This window comes from Talaromyces marneffei, chromosome 4, assembly GCF_009556855.1.
Source record: "Talaromyces marneffei chromosome 4, complete sequence".
Classification (NCBI taxonomy): Eukaryota; Fungi; Ascomycota; class Eurotiomycetes; order Eurotiales; family Trichocomaceae; genus Talaromyces; species Talaromyces marneffei.
Genome location: NC_072351.1, coordinates 503,600 through 519,486, shown reverse-complemented (window position 1 = coordinate 519,486; position 15,887 = coordinate 503,600). Strand labels below are relative to the sequence as shown.

The 15,887-nt window shown below is 46.1% G+C and overlaps 9 protein-coding genes across 9 annotated transcripts; 4 read left to right on the top strand and 5 right to left on the bottom strand.

The window, feature by feature from the left end:
* Positions 1–539: 539 nt before the first annotated feature.
* On the top strand, positions 540–1,846 carry EYB26_005256 (uncharacterized protein; the record flags this gene model as incomplete). The annotated part of the gene is made up of 4 exons (XM_054264546.1): positions 540–683; positions 743–847; positions 910–1,508; positions 1,573–1,846. 4 exons carry the CDS (start codon positions 540–542, stop codon positions 1,844–1,846), a joined length of 1,122 nt encoding a protein of 373 aa, XP_054120521.1.
* A 354-nt stretch (positions 1,847–2,200) lies between these two features.
* On the top strand, positions 2,201–2,527 carry EYB26_005255 (uncharacterized protein; the record flags this gene model as incomplete). The annotated part of the gene is made up of 2 exons (XM_054264545.1): positions 2,201–2,398; positions 2,462–2,527. The coding sequence occupies 2 exons, from the start codon at positions 2,201–2,203 to the stop codon at positions 2,525–2,527; spliced, it is 264 nt and encodes an 87-aa protein (XP_054120520.1).
* Positions 2,528–3,022: 495 nt separating this feature from the next.
* Positions 3,023–3,746, bottom strand: EYB26_005254 (uncharacterized protein; the record flags this gene model as incomplete). Its single annotated transcript, XM_054264544.1, has 2 exons — positions 3,023–3,298; positions 3,378–3,746. 2 exons carry the CDS (start codon positions 3,744–3,746, stop codon positions 3,023–3,025), a joined length of 645 nt encoding a protein of 214 aa, XP_054120519.1.
* Positions 3,747–4,260: 514 nt separating this feature from the next.
* Positions 4,261–5,487, top strand: EYB26_005253 (uncharacterized protein; the record flags this gene model as incomplete). The annotated part of the gene is made up of 1 exon (XM_054264543.1): positions 4,261–5,487. One exon carries the CDS (start codon positions 4,261–4,263, stop codon positions 5,485–5,487), a length of 1,227 nt encoding a protein of 408 aa, XP_054120518.1.
* Positions 5,488–5,620: 133 nt separating this feature from the next.
* On the bottom strand, positions 5,621–6,220 carry EYB26_005252 (uncharacterized protein; the record flags this gene model as incomplete). Its single annotated transcript, XM_054264542.1, has 1 exon — positions 5,621–6,220. The coding sequence occupies one exon, from the start codon at positions 6,218–6,220 to the stop codon at positions 5,621–5,623; it is 600 nt and encodes a 199-aa protein (XP_054120517.1).
* Positions 6,221–8,014: 1,794 nt separating this feature from the next.
* Positions 8,015–8,952, bottom strand: EYB26_005251 (uncharacterized protein; the record flags this gene model as incomplete). The annotated part of the gene is made up of 2 exons (XM_054264541.1): positions 8,015–8,095; positions 8,176–8,952. 2 exons carry the CDS (start codon positions 8,950–8,952, stop codon positions 8,015–8,017), a joined length of 858 nt encoding a protein of 285 aa, XP_054120516.1.
* An 865-nt stretch (positions 8,953–9,817) lies between these two features.
* Positions 9,818–12,085, bottom strand: EYB26_005250 (uncharacterized protein; the record flags this gene model as incomplete). The annotated part of the gene is made up of 1 exon (XM_054264540.1): positions 9,818–12,085. The coding sequence occupies one exon, from the start codon at positions 12,083–12,085 to the stop codon at positions 9,818–9,820; it is 2,268 nt and encodes a 755-aa protein (XP_054120515.1).
* A 635-nt stretch (positions 12,086–12,720) lies between these two features.
* Positions 12,721–13,017, top strand: EYB26_005249 (uncharacterized protein; the record flags this gene model as incomplete). Its single annotated transcript, XM_054264539.1, has 1 exon — positions 12,721–13,017. The coding sequence occupies one exon, from the start codon at positions 12,721–12,723 to the stop codon at positions 13,015–13,017; it is 297 nt and encodes a 98-aa protein (XP_054120514.1).
* Positions 13,018–13,435: 418 nt separating this feature from the next.
* Positions 13,436–15,328, bottom strand: EYB26_005248 (uncharacterized protein; the record flags this gene model as incomplete). The annotated part of the gene is made up of 4 exons (XM_054264538.1): positions 13,436–14,447; positions 14,496–14,629; positions 14,679–15,156; positions 15,228–15,328. 4 exons carry the CDS (start codon positions 15,326–15,328, stop codon positions 13,436–13,438), a joined length of 1,725 nt encoding a protein of 574 aa, XP_054120513.1.
* Positions 15,329–15,887: the final 559 nt, after the last annotated feature.

Sequence of the window (15,887 nt, the reverse complement as noted above, 5' to 3'; positions counted from 1 at the left end):
GCTTTATTTTACTGCGCTATGTTTGCGGCGTTTTTCAAAAGTGCTACTCGCCCACGCGATGACTTGATGAGGGTGTTACGTTTCTTGGAAGGTTTCTCGGGGTCCTCGCGAGCGTTTTATGTTTTTTTAATTGTTTTTTCCCCCAACCCTCTCAGTCTACTCAGAGAGTGTTACATTCTGTTCTTCCGTTTTGGGGCCAGGAGAAGTTTGGTGGAAAGCTTTGGATGTGCAAGCCGGGGGTTAGATGGCGGAGCCGAAGGATAGCTCGAATTGTCCTGATGATATATACCCTTGACAAAGCTGTCACTTTGTATTAATATGATTTCAATAATCAAAACTGTATCATTCTCAAACACGAACAAAGTATATAAATTGTAGTTGTGGTGACTCCGAATGGTTTAAAGATCGAAGGCGATGAGAGGTAACCCCTATTGGCCCACAGCCTAGCGGCGCATAGGTACACTGAACGTTCTTGAACAACTTGGGCGGTAGCAAATAAACATTGAACAACAATCCATCTTTCAGACTTCAACAACAGAATGATCCCACCCTGCGATCCCTCCATACTAGATAAAAACCCACAATTTAAGAAACTGCACCAACATCTAACAACTAATCTCCTGAACTCGGATGCATCCACGAGAGCAGATGGAGATATTCCTGAGCGGAAAGTAGCCACTGAGGTTCGTTGCAACCCAATGATCTCGCGAGATAAAAAAAGACACGGAACTGACATGTTCAGGAATTGAAAAATCTGCAAATAAGGAATGTGAAAAGGAAGATAATCAAACAGGCACTACGGCGTGCATGTCTCGAAGACTCTGTGGACAATGCATTGTCGAATGATGTATGACTTTCCCTTCTCAATGTATGACTTGGTAAAAGATAATGCTGACTACCGAAAGATAGATTCGCGAAAGCGGTGCAGTCATCGCGATGTTCCTTGATACATCACCTGGATTGAATGAATATAAATATGTTTCTCTTCGCGATGGTCAACAAGAAGCATCGGTTTTGAACCGCGATATTGAAAACTTCCATGACAAGACCATCCATGCATTAATGCCATCGGTTTCGGAGACCATCACATCACATTTAAACAGTCTACGCTCAATTGCTGAAGTAGGAAACCAAGCACCAACCACAACAACAACAACAACAACAACAGCGACATCATCATCAAACATCCCCACAATAGCAGCAAACCAGTCCCGATCACGAATCAAATCACGCCTCTCCATCGGCGCCAAAAAGATCCAACAACCCCGTCTATCCCTCCAACTCGACGAGCGGATTACCAAATTACGCCGGACTCAAATATCAGATTTACCTACTGCCAGAAACAAGGTAGCTGTAACCGCCGCAAATCTTCTAGCTGCTCGAGGCGAGGCAATGGAGCGCATGGTTGTCCTCCTGGAGAGGACGAAATATGGCTCCTTGTCTAGAGGTACGAAAGCGCGAGCGGATTATCTAGCGACGGTGGCGGAATGTATGAGTTATAAGGTTCAGTACGTTGTTCCCTATCTATAGTTACTGCTGCTACGAAGGAAAGTTGATTAATCATCCGTCAAGGGTCACAAAACTCGAAACACTATCAACCATCTACACGCCCGAGAATATAGCTGCGCTCGAGAACTATAGCGCTCATTTACGAGAGACTTTGACACAGTTGGAGGAGACTCGGAATATCGCAAATCAGACATTGGAAGAATATGATCAAGTCGGAACTTCAAAAGATAATAGAAAAGGCAAGACAGGACCAATGGCGGATATTGCGCGACGGTATGGAGATTTGGTGCAGGAGGTGGACGCTGTTCAGAGGGAGATTAAGAAGTTGAGAATATAGTTTCGATACTTGTGTCGGATTTTTAGTTTTTTTTTTCTCTCTGTTCTTGTGATTGTATACAAAACAATATACATACTATAAGGTCACGTGCATTTCGTTGATTTGATTCGTCCGTTCGGAGTAGTAGTGCCTAAAATTATTTCCATGGCCAAGTGGCGATAGCAACTTTTCCCTTTCACAAGATCCATTCAACTTGAATATCGTGTCGCATACGAACAGAAGAAAACAGAAAAACGAGGAACAAGACGATTCTACGACACCCACCACTTTTTCCGCCGTCAAACATCCTCACTCATCCTGCTCACAACCCCGCACTCCGACAAGATCTAAGAAGGAAAAGGAAAAAAAAAAAAAATGGCGGACGAAGACCAACTCTCAATCTACGACGAAATCGAAATCGAAGACATGACCTTCGACTCAAATCTGCAAATCTACACATATCCATGCCCGTGCGGCGACCGCTTCGAGATTGCGATTGACTCCCTGCGCGACGGGGAGGAGATTGCTGTTTGTCCGAGTTGTAGTTTGATGATTAGGGTTATTTTTGATGTTGTAAGTTTGCCACACTCGTAGGGTTTGAAAAGGGAAGATTTGTTGACTTGGGGGGGTTGGTAGAATGATTTGGTCAAGGAAGAGCCGAAACAGGAGCCTGTTGCGAGTGAGGTTAAGGTGCAGGCGTGATTGCGCTACGTCCGTTTGAAATACGGAGAGAAATATATAATAAGTTCTACGGATTGGGATTATGTCTGCCTTATAGACTACGATATCTCGATATCCGAGTTGACACGACTCGTTGGGTCCAAGGACCAAGCAAGCCAACGAATTCGCACTGCACCCGGTCGTTCGATATCGAAAGCGCTTCTTAAGAACTGTCCACATCGAACCCGCGCCCTGAAACTGGAAAAAAGGGCTACGAGAATAGCCATACGGGCCAGTGATCATGGCTCTGTTAAGAGCATGCGCCATGCAGGGGTATCGTATGAAAGAAATGGAATCATGCCGATGAGGCATCTACACAAGACTCAGAGTAGTATTGAGCGTGAGAGGAGTGGCATATGTTAAGAATTTGATGTCTTCATTAAACAACTATTATCATTGTGAGATACCTAGCAACCAGCCAATAATCATACAACTATATATCCACTCAATCATACATTCGCTTCTGCATCAAACAAATCACTCATCAACCGCGGAGTAAATATCCTCTGGCAAATTCAACGTCAACTCATCATTCAACAAATCCGTCAAATTCGATCCATTACGCAAGTAGATCCATTGACCATTAATAAACCCTCTCGTATCCTGCTTTTCGTGCATTTGATCCCCTTGGATAACCCAGTCGTAGCGTTTGGGCCCCGAGATGGGCGAACTGAGCCAGATTTGGTGGTTTGGAGGTTGTTTGTTGAGGACATATGTGCCAACACTGGGGACTACAATGTTGAGGACGCCGGCCTGCATGCCAATAATATTCGTTAGCAATTATTCGTCATGATGTTAGTAGCTGGGAGGGTGCACAGGAACGGGTGCATACACTGTACTCAGCTTCAATCTCCGAACCATCCTCCTGAACCCGTTCCACTTCACCCAGCAGTACATTCAGATAATGCTCCGATACCTCATGGTAATCCTTGTCTGATAACGGGGTCGCCTCGGTTACATGCGTAGCACCAGCTGCGACGGCGGCATTGTTGGACTGTGGGTTTGGAGCTGTCGGGTCTGGGGATCCGGGCGTGATGCCCTTGCGGATAGTGGGGGTTGAGAGGAAGGTACGGCGCTGGAGGGGGTAGACTGTTTGTTTGTTTTGAAGTTGGTGGGCGACAATGCATGATCTTGAAGGAGTGGTTGGAGCTGCGCTGCGGTGCAGGCGGAGGAGGGCAGCTCTTGTTGATCGGGAGAGCATTGTGAATTGATTGAATTACTGGGTGAGAAGTTGCGTGAAAGATCAATGCGTCGAATTCTTAGAGAAGCGAGCTTGATGGGCCAGGCTTTTGATGAAGTGTGTCAGATTTGTCGACGGAATGGAGAGATTGTTGATGTTCGAGCAAAAACGATGATACAATCGTCATGACCATGGTGCCCACACTTGCCTAGGTAAAATACCGACCAATAAGAACGTCGATTACCGGTGGTCTTATTGGCTTCGAAACGGTAATTTATTTCCATCTTCTATCGGAATTTAATATTTAATTCTTTCACTCTCACCATTTACCACCGAAAGATATTCTATCTCTTTAAGACTGACGTTGAATGGCTGAGCTCTTAGAATTGGCTCTGATCAGCTACAATATACACCCGAGCGAGTATATGGACTTTTGAGAGCCTTAATGCTTCGACATCGAAGCTATGACCTGTTAACGAAACGAGTCGTTTATCCATCTATTTTCTCAAGAAAATGCTCAACAAGGTATCCAAGCATGCAGGCTGCCTCAGTAACGAATTTGGCTTCCAATAATTTGCAGCCAAAAAAGGAGAAACGACCTCCTCTCACACACTTCTTATGTCTGCCTCTTGTATCGGAGACTTCACTGCCACTACTAGAGAACTCACTGCTCAAGTTCAAACATAATCTACTCCTCGCTCGCAAGGCTGGGGGTGATCATCCATCGGAATGGCTTCCGTCGCTGTTTCCGGACTCTGCAATTCGACCCCTTGGTACTGTGCATTTGACTCTGGGCGTCATGAGTCTCACGTCAGCCACACGAATAGAAGAAGCTGCGGAGTTTCTCAAGTCACTAAATGTGGACAAGATATTGCAAGAAGTGCAATCGGAGCTCGCAAGTCCGGGCACAGACGAGAGTACTATACAAGGTGTCAACAATAACCCGATTTCCGTGTCTTTAGAAGCTTTAGGCGCATTACCAAAGGCAAAAGCGGCGACTGTACTATATGCCAGCCCAGTTGACCCGACATCGCGATTGAATCCATTCGCAGTCAAGATACGTCAAGCATTCGTTACAGCAGGCTTTATCGAGCAGGACTTTATGAAACAGAGGCCGAAGAAAACTAAAACCAGAAACCAGGTATCAAGTAGCGAGAATAACGCCAGCAATACTAATACCAATACCAATAATAATGGACACAACGGAGCCATCGTTGCTGCAAAAGCGGCGGAAGAAAGCATAATACAACAAAAGCCTAAATTGAGACCATTATTTTTACATGCCACGCTCGTCAATACGATATACGCTCCTGGTGGACGAAACGCCCATCACTCTTCCCATCCCGGGAACAAAGCGAAAAGGGGTCGCAGACATGCTGGACCTTTGACGTTTGATGCGCGAGGCCTCCTGGCACGGTACCGTGATTATTACATAGATGGTACATGCACGCAGGAAAAACAGCATCTTCCTGCTGACGACAATGCAGAACAAAGTAGTCAAGATGGTGGTTGTGGTGATGATGATGATTGCGCATCTCGTTCATCAGAAGAGGAAGCTCATCCTTCCAAGGGTGTGGAACAGATACAGCAAGAACGTGATACAGACACACCGAAATACCCATTTGTATGGGCGAGCAATGTTCCGATTGAGAGGCTGTGTATCTGTGAGATGGGTGCTAAGACATTGACTGAAGAGGATAACCATTTAGCGGCGAGATTGGGACAGGAATATCGAATTGTTACAGAGAGGAAACTGTTCTAGATGCTATACAGCTTTCGAACTTGATACACCGTCTATGAGAGAAATATTGGGAGGATTATTCAACATTCAGTCATCTAGATAGAAACGCTATTGTGTCGGGCATCAGGTGCTAGGTATATTGCAACCCGTTCACTCAAAAAAAGTTAATAGCCTCGTTAAAATAATTATTAATCTGCTTCAAAAGCAGCGGCCCCACCGAAGCCCAAAGTTCGTTCAACTTGGGTATAATCTCGTTCCCCATCTGATTACTCAGATCCTGTTGCGAGATGAGTATCGATCTCACAGTACTCGTGAGACTCCAAAGGCCAAACATTCCGTACTCGAAGTATATCTTTCTAGTCATAATCCAAAACAGGACATCGTGAACCACCGGGAGGAGTTCAGTGAAAGCATGAGAGATGTTAAAAGACTCTGTGTCGTTGAATCGATGCGCATTTTTTGCGTCCGCAAGTGTGGTCTTCATTGCATTCGTGACATAACCGGTTTGGTAGAGGATGGTAATGAGCTTGAATGAGCCAAAGAAACCGCCGCCCCAGTTGTAAATGGTGTAGTTGAGTGTGATTGCATTTTTTTTGATTTGTTCGATGTCGTGGACGATTAGTCCTCCGTCGACGACACGTCCGTCTCTCTTGAAGAGGTCTGGAGAGGAGAGAGCTGGAGAGGGGAGAGCTGGAGAGGAGAGAGCGAGAGGGAGAACGGAGAGGAAGACGGCGAGACCCTTGAGGAAATGCATTTTGGTATTTAGAATTTAGCTATGTACGAGACTCGCTATATTGTAAGAGAGAATAGAACAGAAAAAAAATCGAAAAAGGAGAGTCTAACTTCTCTGAATATATACAATTCTCTACTCTTCTAAACACATGAAACTCTGTCAAGAATCAACACAACGCCCGGCCAGTCTTACGAACTGCCCTTCCGGGGTTTGCCAATACAACCGTCTGTCTAATGCCATTACGCTTACGTAGACTGAAACAATAAATGAACCCATGAATGCTTAAAAACGCGGGGTAAATTGGCATGGTTACACTTTTTTAGGCTACCTGAATTGAAAGTTCGCATGCCGAGGTCTATATTTTAACAATGGAGAGTTCGATTCCTCTGAATAGTGACATTTCTCCTCCCCTACAGGCACATACTCCGCAAAACTGGGCCAACACGACAACCCTAGCTAGCCTCACGAACCGTTGGAATCTGGGGTTCGGCAATAACAACGTCTGTTTATTCTATTGGGTCCTACTATGAGTACGTAGACTGAAATAAACGCAGGCCGTGTGATATATCATGGTTATTGTTGTGCCTCTTTTAATCAATGCTTAGGACGTAGGTTTAAGATGTATATATACTATAGTATTGAGAATTTACCTATGGCAAGACTTGTTAGTTATAGATTAGGTTATTAGTTATATATAGAGAGCTGACGTAATATAAAGGAAATAGAAAAGAAAAGTTTATGTAATTCCTCAAATAAATAAGTTAACTAACTAGTCAACTAGTTAAATAATTACATTTTTCTCTAGCCCTATTAGAAGTATACTGGTACATGGTATAAAAGTGTACCTCGGGCTGTTAAGAATTCGTACTCTGTACAACCCTAACTAACCTTATGAATCTGCACTATCTAGATCTGTAACAGGGTTCGCCAATGAGAACGTGTGTTTAATAATTTATTTTGTCGATCGTCAGTTGAACCAGTCTTATGCGCATGCTAGATACACGGTTCGCCAATAAGAACGTCTGTTTATTCGATTGAGCCAGTCACAGTGTTGCAATTGATGCTTAAAATGTGGGGCAAACTGGCATGGTTACATCGCTCGACCTCCACGGTACGCTCTGTTTTGTGTAGTACGTATCTAGGCACACTCATAGTATGGTTATATGTAGTATAATTAAATTAGTAAGACATAGTTACCTAGACTGTAGGCCCCAGGTAAGTACTACGTATATAGTAGATAAAACTGCTTTTACGTTCCACAACCCGCCTCGATCCAGGGGTTCGTCAATAAGAACGTCTGTTTATGCTACTGGGCTTACGTAGACTGAAACAATCCCAGACCATGATGATATCATGGCTTAAAAAACACATGGGTAAATTGGCACGAGCACATTTTCCTATTTAAACGTTACAAGTCCGTATGCCGAGGTCGGCCGGTCGTACAAAATCACGTTCAGTTGTACTTCTGGGGATGGTTGCACTTTAGGGCTTCTTCTTCTTCTTCTTCTTCTTCACGATGCCCAGCCATGTTGAAAAGGGGATGGGGATACAGATTACGTTTTCAGCGTCATTCAGCCGGATGGCCCTTGTGTCCATATCTCCATATCAGGTGTTCCGCTCATCTACTCTTACTATGGAGTAGTACACAATTACAAATCACCTGGGGAATGTGGTCGACCATTTAGCAATCAAAAAGGGCTTGTTCAAACACGGGACTCTAGCGAAGCCCTAGTAGATATGTACAGAAGGCACAACAAAATATTTACAAAGTTCAGTATGTACAATGTGAAATATCCAAAGTCATTGACTTAGGGCTCAAGTCTGGAAGACGGCGACGTAAGCGACTTCCATCATGCTGCCATAGCCTCCGAGGGTGGCTGAGTTTGGATAACCTGGCTGTAAGGTGAAAAAAAAAGGAGTCAGCATCAGAACCATGTTTTCCTCCATCCATTACGTGTGTGGAGCGAAAGACTTACCCAGCCACCGCCAACAGCCACATTCAGGATAAAGTACAAGGGATTGTGACACAACGTAGCCCAAACATCCGAATTACCAATCGTGGCGCCATTGATCTGGAAAAACTGCCTGCCATCCATGTACCAAGTAATCGTCTCAGTCTGCCAGTTCCATGACGTACGGTCCCAGGTGATTCGCCAGGTATGCCACGACTGATCTGGGATGCCGATATTACCGCTGCGTCCATTGGGCTCATTACAAATGCCACCGGGGTAGACATTGCAATGCACAGTGCCGTAGCCAGTCAACTGCCCGTCCACGGTCTCGAGGACGTCGAGTTCTCCGCATGCCGGCCACGAGGTTCCGTGCCTCAAAGAGTCGCCAAGCATCCAGAACGCGGGCCAGATGCCCTGCTTGTTCGAAATATCGTTTGTGCCGAATCTGATCTGGGCTTCGGCTAGGGTGACTACACCGGCGGCTGGGGTGAAGGTGTATTTGCTCTCGATGCGGCCTGAAGTCCAGCCACCAGAGGCAGAGCCATCGGCCCAGGGCACCAGCTGAATTGTGCTGCCACCGCTCAGCTGAACGTTGCGGTTGGAGCTAGAGTATGTCTCCAGCTCGCCATTAACGCCTAGGTTGCCGGTGATGATGTTCCAGTTGTTGGTGTTGGGTGATGCCCCTCCTGGGCCGTCAAAGGTGTCGGCCCACAACAAATTATACCCTGAGTATGAGGGAGGAGCCCAGGCCGAGGCCAGAGAGGCCAAGGCAGGGAATAAAAGAGCGTAACGACTATGCATTTTTTGAAGGAGTGTGTAGTGAAGGAATGTGTAGTCAAGGAGTGTGTTAGTCACAAGGGGGAGGCAGGCAGTGTGCTGATAGACTGTGGATGGGAATTTCCAGGTTCCACAATTTTTGGACCAAGGAATAGGGATTATATATTGAAAGAAATGACAAAAAGACACATCTACAGAAGTCTCCACTACTGTAGAGATTGACGAAGTCCCGACCCATCGAGTAGATGATACTATCATGAGTCCTCAAGCGTGTGATAGAGGCGCCCCGATGTTACAACACTAAACAGAAAGACACTGAAGGATTTCGATCACGTTTTTTTACTTATTTCTTCCAACTGTTGTATATACAAGAGAAGGTGGAGATTAAACCACATAGATTTATCGATAGTGCTTAGAGGTTGGTGTAGATAATATAGGCACAACTATTTGAAGTAGTACTCGAATATCTTCACACGTTATGACCATGTTACCCAAGGCCAAGCCACGGCAGTTCTACAAGCCATAGTAAATTTCGCGACACAAAATAAATTAGACGCGAAGTAACTTGAATTGTAACTTAATAAAAGAGATGACTTCTGACGGTGTGCCGATGTGACAACGTGCCGGTCATTCGGCGCCTCGGGACTGGATTAGGGCTTGTATGAGGCTCTCGAGTGACCATCAAGCCGTGTCATGAGCGCCACGCGGCACACTAATGCTTAATTATATACATGAAACTATACTACAGGGTACATAGACATACATCGCTGACACGCCCAACGCCCCTGACGAACCATTAAATAATTAAATAACTCACAGATCAAAACTAGCCCATGGTATACACGTGGTATCGGTCATAAAAAAAGGTCGTGACCTTAAAAAGGGAATATCACTTAACCTTACTCATAATCGTCTCCAACCCCCTCTCAACATTCAACTCAGCAGCCTTTGCTTTGATCGAACTAATCATCGACCGCTCAAAATCGTCACGAGCGCGCAGCACGGCCTCAACCCAGGACATCTGCAAATCCCAGTACTCGGTCTTCAAGGCTTCGTAGACATTGACGATGCCAGCGCTCTTCTCGGCTTCAAGCAGTCGGACAAGCCAGTCGACAAGGCGCCATTTATTCTTGATAGTGGTTTGGAAGGAGTCTGGGAATTTCTGAAAGAATGCGAAGACGGTGAGGATATCGTCTTTGAATTTTTCCGTGAAGGGGTCTTGACGGCGGAATTTGACGCCGCGGTTGCGGATGGCCGATAGATAGCGTACGAGAAGCTCATCTGATAGCTCCTCGACGAAGATTTCGCTGAGTGATGGGTGTAGCACCGAGCCGTAGTCTGACATGTAGTCCTCGAACGTAGAGGTCATGCGCTTAATAGCAAATTCGCCGTACCATTTGGATGTGAAGAATTCGGGGAGCGTGGCACGGAAGTCAACCACGAAGATGAGGTTGACAAACTGACTCAAACAGTGAGTGCTGAGATCCACGTATCCATTTCGGAGAGCATCCAGTTCGACTGAAGCTCTGTCATCCATGTAATTCGGTGTGACAAGGGACTCAATATCCCGTTTGAACCTAGTCAGGTAACCCACTTGACCGGTCTCTTCATTATCGTCAATACATGCAATCTGATCATTGGCCACAGCGACCAGCCAGTCTTGCAGAGCTTGCAATCCTTCGGCCTGGTCTGGACTTGTGTTACTATATTTGGCGCATTCTTCATCAAGAACTGTTTGCCAAGCAACTTGTCGAGCTTTGAGAGCTCGGAACATAGAATCGATAATGCCTTCAATAACGTCAGCACGATCGGACGCAGACGCAGCGCCAATTTGTTCATTGAGCATTCGCCACATATCTCCCAACATCTTCGTACGGAAAAAGCCATCTGAGTTCGTTTCCAGGGCATCCGACGAGCGTTCGAGAAGCGCTTTCTTATCCGCAGCAAAAATACGATCCATCCATTCATCCACGGCATTGAGAATGACGCTCTGCCACTGGCGAACAAGCTCTGGTTCACGATCATCCAAAACGTTTGGCGTCAAGTCCGCTGATTTCCAGCCTAACTTGGACATCTTCTTGTAGTATTTCGGCGTCCAGTGAAGAATTGCCAACAGATTGTCCGGTGGTAATTCAGGGTCATCAACCAGACTTATCAGAAAATCGTGCATCATCTTGTGGTATGTCTTTGTATAAGTAGCATATATCTTCCACCTCTTCGGCATGAGCTGTTGCATGCCTTGCTGAACCGTAAATAAATCATTAAAGAACCATTTTAGACTTTTCTCCAGACTGTCCGGATCTTCCAAAAAGTCTTCCTTGCTGGCATCAAACTGATTCTGTGCATAGAACTCAATAGCCTGAAGGAACTTCTCCTTGTAGCCTCTGACCGTTTTTGGTCCGATATTCATCGACTTGAACCTGTTTGCCAGCTCTTCGTGATCTCTTTGAGCCTCTTGTAATGCTCGAACATGCTCGTCGTTTTTCTCTTCTTTTGCAATCACAATAGCCAGTCTCACTACCATGCCGTTATTGTCGGACTGTAGAAGCGGAATCAGATTCATGCAGGCAGTTCCAACGTGATCATCAAACCAGTCAACAACCGAATCCAAACCCTGGAAATAATCCAGCAATGTAGTCTCACTACTCGAATCCTTCGCTCTCCGAATCTGATCTAGCGCTTCATCACGAAAATCTCGCAACTGCGATATCAATATATGCGCCTTCAACAAATTAGGCTGATTCTCCAAATCATCGTCATCCTCACGCAGCAGAGCTTCAGCTTTGGCCAAATCCGCATCGAAATTTTCCAACCCTTTCTTCATCATAACCACGGCCTCAAAGTTGCGTTGCACCCTTGCTAATTTATCAATCTGCGAGAAGTCCTCCACAGTCTCCTGCGACTCGGCGCATAGCTTATCAATACCCTGAAGCTCATCGCGAGTTTTGGAGACCTGGCGCTGACCTTCTGTCAATACAGCGAGACTTCGTTGTACGTTCTCGAGTTGTTCGCGTAGACCTTCTCGGAGCTGGGCGTCTACGGCGACCTTCTTGCGCTGGTATTCGAGCTTCAAGGCGGGGAGTTTGTCGAGATCTTCTGGGTGTCGGAGGATTTCAGCAAGCCGCGGGATCGCAGCCGCCTTGTCGAGTCCTTCCATCTTGTGATCTGCCAGTTGTGTTCTAGATCTTCTTGGGTCCCCCGCTGATTCGATGTGTTGGTAGATGGGAGGCGGTTGATTGTTGTTTACGCGCTCAATGTGTGTAATCGGGACATGGTATAATCACCGGTCGTTTGTCAACAATGATATCCGAGTCTCGCATTCGCATCCGAGAGTATTCCGTCCTGTCTATGTGTTTCCCTGTGTACGTAGTAGATGTTCTGAAACGTAGCTGTTGGTCGGAGCTGAGTATGTATCCCGCAATGTCCAATCATATGAGCAGGGGAAGCTGTTGATTGGGCTCACATGACTCACCGCCTTCTGTATTGCGGATTTACAAATGAATTTCTATCTTCATCTCCTTTAGCATTCAATTACTTTCATCTTGCAAACCGAATTCTTCCACGACAGAGAATAGATCGACACGCTCTTTGAACGACGTACATTCTCGTCGATGAATGAGAGCGATTGAGTAACAGGCCTCGCGACAGGTCTACTCCAACAATAAAAAACCATCCCCGAAGAACACCATCTCAACTCCTCCATCGTGTGACACCCACTCCTCGAATCAGCCCATACAATACAATACAGTACAAACACCACCATCACCGCATCATATATACCTTTTAGTCAAAATGGCCACAAAAATGACCTACTTCCGCATAACCCTCATGCGCTCCGCCATCGGTCTCCCCCTCCGCCAAAACATGGTCCTCCACGCCCTCGGCCTGAAAAAGCGAATGGCAACAGTCTTCTATCCCGTCACACGAGACGTGGCCGGTCAAATCATGAAAGTCAAGGAATTAGTTGACGTGCAAGAGGTTGATGAGCCGCTCACAAAGGCACAAGTGCATCTACGACGGAAGCCGGATCCGGGGTATTATATTGAGACCCGGGCGGAGGAGGATTTTGAGGAGAAGAGGTTTTCTTAGGTCAATTTTCGATAAATTATTGCGACGATTGGTCGTTGGCTGTGTGAAGGATTGATCGGCCTGGTCAAGGGCAAGGAAGGAGGTACAAATTGAAGGGACTGTGATATGTGCCTGCCATTTTTGAGATGCTCAACTGCGGAACGATCGAAACAGGAGCATCTGTACAATAAAAGAGCATTAGGGGTTTACACAACTCGACCTACTACTGGATTTATTGTGGTTTAGCCAATATTCGATATAAGGCACCACTACTGTACAATAGACAAAGAATGAATAATGAATGTAATTATACTCTTTGATTGACTGTAAGAATATCTACAAGAAGAACCCAGGGTAAACCGTACGCCGACCAATGTAAACAACGCAGGAACAAATCATCCGAAAGCATTTTGTGCAGTGGCGACCCTGCCATACACGATTACGGCTTGTACAAAGTGTCAAGGAATCCCTCAGCCAAACGGCTCACTATGCTCTTATCCGGCAGACTACCTGCCACACCGTACAAGGCTGACGTATCACCTCGTTGCCTGGCGTATGATTTCCCTTGTCTTTGTCTCTCCTCCGCCTTTGCAAGCTCTGCGCTTACCACTTCAGTCAACTCACTCTGCAATTTCTCCACAGCCAATGCTGTCGGTCTGGTGAAAGCGACGTGGATCGCTGCAGGATCTTGAAGTGCATTGAGGTGCCATCCCTTCGCTGACATTGCATCGGCAATATCGTAGGTGTCGATTCCAACGTTCTTGCTCGCGAAAGCCACCACGCTGACTTGGGGGTTTCCGATAACTTCGAGGTTCGCTGACAAAATTGGATCTTCTCGGATAGCGGTTTCAAACTGCTTGGCTGCACCCATGATCTGATGGCAGCTAGCAACATATCCTGACTCTCCGATAGACATCAAGCTAACCCAACAACCTGCAATCAATGCACCAGAACGGGAGCCTGCAATTGATGGTGAGGCATAAACACCTCCGGTCCATTCGGGGAAGATGAAGTATTGGTGATTTCGGTAAGAACGGTTGCGGTATAACAGAACAGAGTTGCCCTTGGGAGCGAATCCGTACTTATGGGTGTCGACACTAATACTGGTAACGCCTGGCTGACGGAAGTCAAATCCACCTTCCTCTTCATATGGAGAAGGGAAGCCGGCCTTTTTGAGGAAGGCAATAACAAATGAACCAAGGCAGCAATCAACGTGGAGTGGAATCTTATATTTGACGGCAAGTCGTGAAAGAGCTGGAATATCGTCGACAATACCATGAGGGAAGTTAGGAGCAGAACCGACAATGAGAACGGTGTTGCGATTGATCAATCGTCGAACCGAAGGAATGTGAACTTTATAGTCAGGTGCTGGGCATGGTACTTGGTGAACTTTGATACCAAAGTAGTTACCAGCCTTGAAGAAGGCGGCATGCACAGTTTCGGGGACAACCCTGCGAAGGTTAGTGATTTCATCTTGCATGAATGTGTTCCTAACTCACATTTCAGGTTCAGTAATTCCACGTTCGGCACGGCCTTTCTGTCTGGCTGCAAGGCATGCCATAAGAATAGATTCTGTGCCACCACTGGTGGTTACACCAGCACCATCCGTGGGACCATGGAAGAGGGACAGGACCTAGGACAAATTAGTACTCAAGTGAATTGACTTGATAACAACAACATACCATAGCAACAATTTCAGATTCCATTTTCCTGATACCAGGGAAAACATCAGGATGAAGTGGATTAGAGACAGCAAAAGATCCAATAGCTTCCGTCTGTAGCTTCGAAAGATCTTCACCACCATGGTAAACGGCGCCGCTGACACGACCTTCTTCCCATTTCGCATGCTCCATACCAGTCAATTGAGTAATCTCCGTACGTATTTGTTCAGATGTCCAACCTTCCTTTGGAAGAGTAAGATAGCTAGTAATGCCGGGGCCTTTTCGAACCAGTTTCTCCTCGAGCTTGGTGATAGCGGTTGTGACCTGCTTGTCTACCTGGCCGCGAACACCAGGGGCGCGTAGGAATATGTAGTAAACCCATAATCGAATGGCGGCAAAGACTCTTTTGATGCTTCCGATAATGCCATATCCGCGGAGGGAGTCGAATGCCTTGCGGGTATATCGAAGGACGAAGAAGAAGAAAACCAGGTTCTTGAGTCTGTTTCACGGACAACAATTGGTTAGTCCTACTCAAATACCTACACACACCATAGTATTTATCAAACTTACAAGTCAAGATTGAGGTATGTCAGAGTGGCGCTTGACAAGTTCCGCGATGATACTCCCATCAACCTGCTCTGCATGGACGCGGGAATCAGTGATGACGCCATGTCTGCTACAGATGTAGGAAGCAGTTGTGCAGTAAGACTGCTGGCTATGAATGCATAAAGAAGATATAGGATAGTAGCGAGAGAGTGTGCGACTTGTATAAGAGAAAAAGAGGGGAGTAGATGGAGGGGAGGGTATGAAGTTGACGCAATTAATTAACTAGTGATCATGTCTGAGAAGGTACTTGCCAATCTTGAATCATGGGAAGGCGCGGCCTCGGCTCAATCGCCAGCTTTGGGAACAGCCCGCCTGCGATTACACGGTCCATACCGTATGTAATTTATGATCTGGGGTTGCGAGGTGCTTGCGAGCTCATGATCATCTGATTTGCCACAATTAAATTAATTACGGTTCTGTAAGAGCGTTACAGCAGCCTTGGTTTTCGACCTCACTTGCATGTATTATCAGCGACATGTTCAGATATTCATATCTGAAAGTGATGCGATTGGACCGACTGAGTATCTTAAACACCACGACGTAGTGAGTCATCAGTTAGAAATCAATCTAGTTAACTTAACTATGTAGTATTACATTGGTGGAGCGATAGGTATGGTTGGTCAC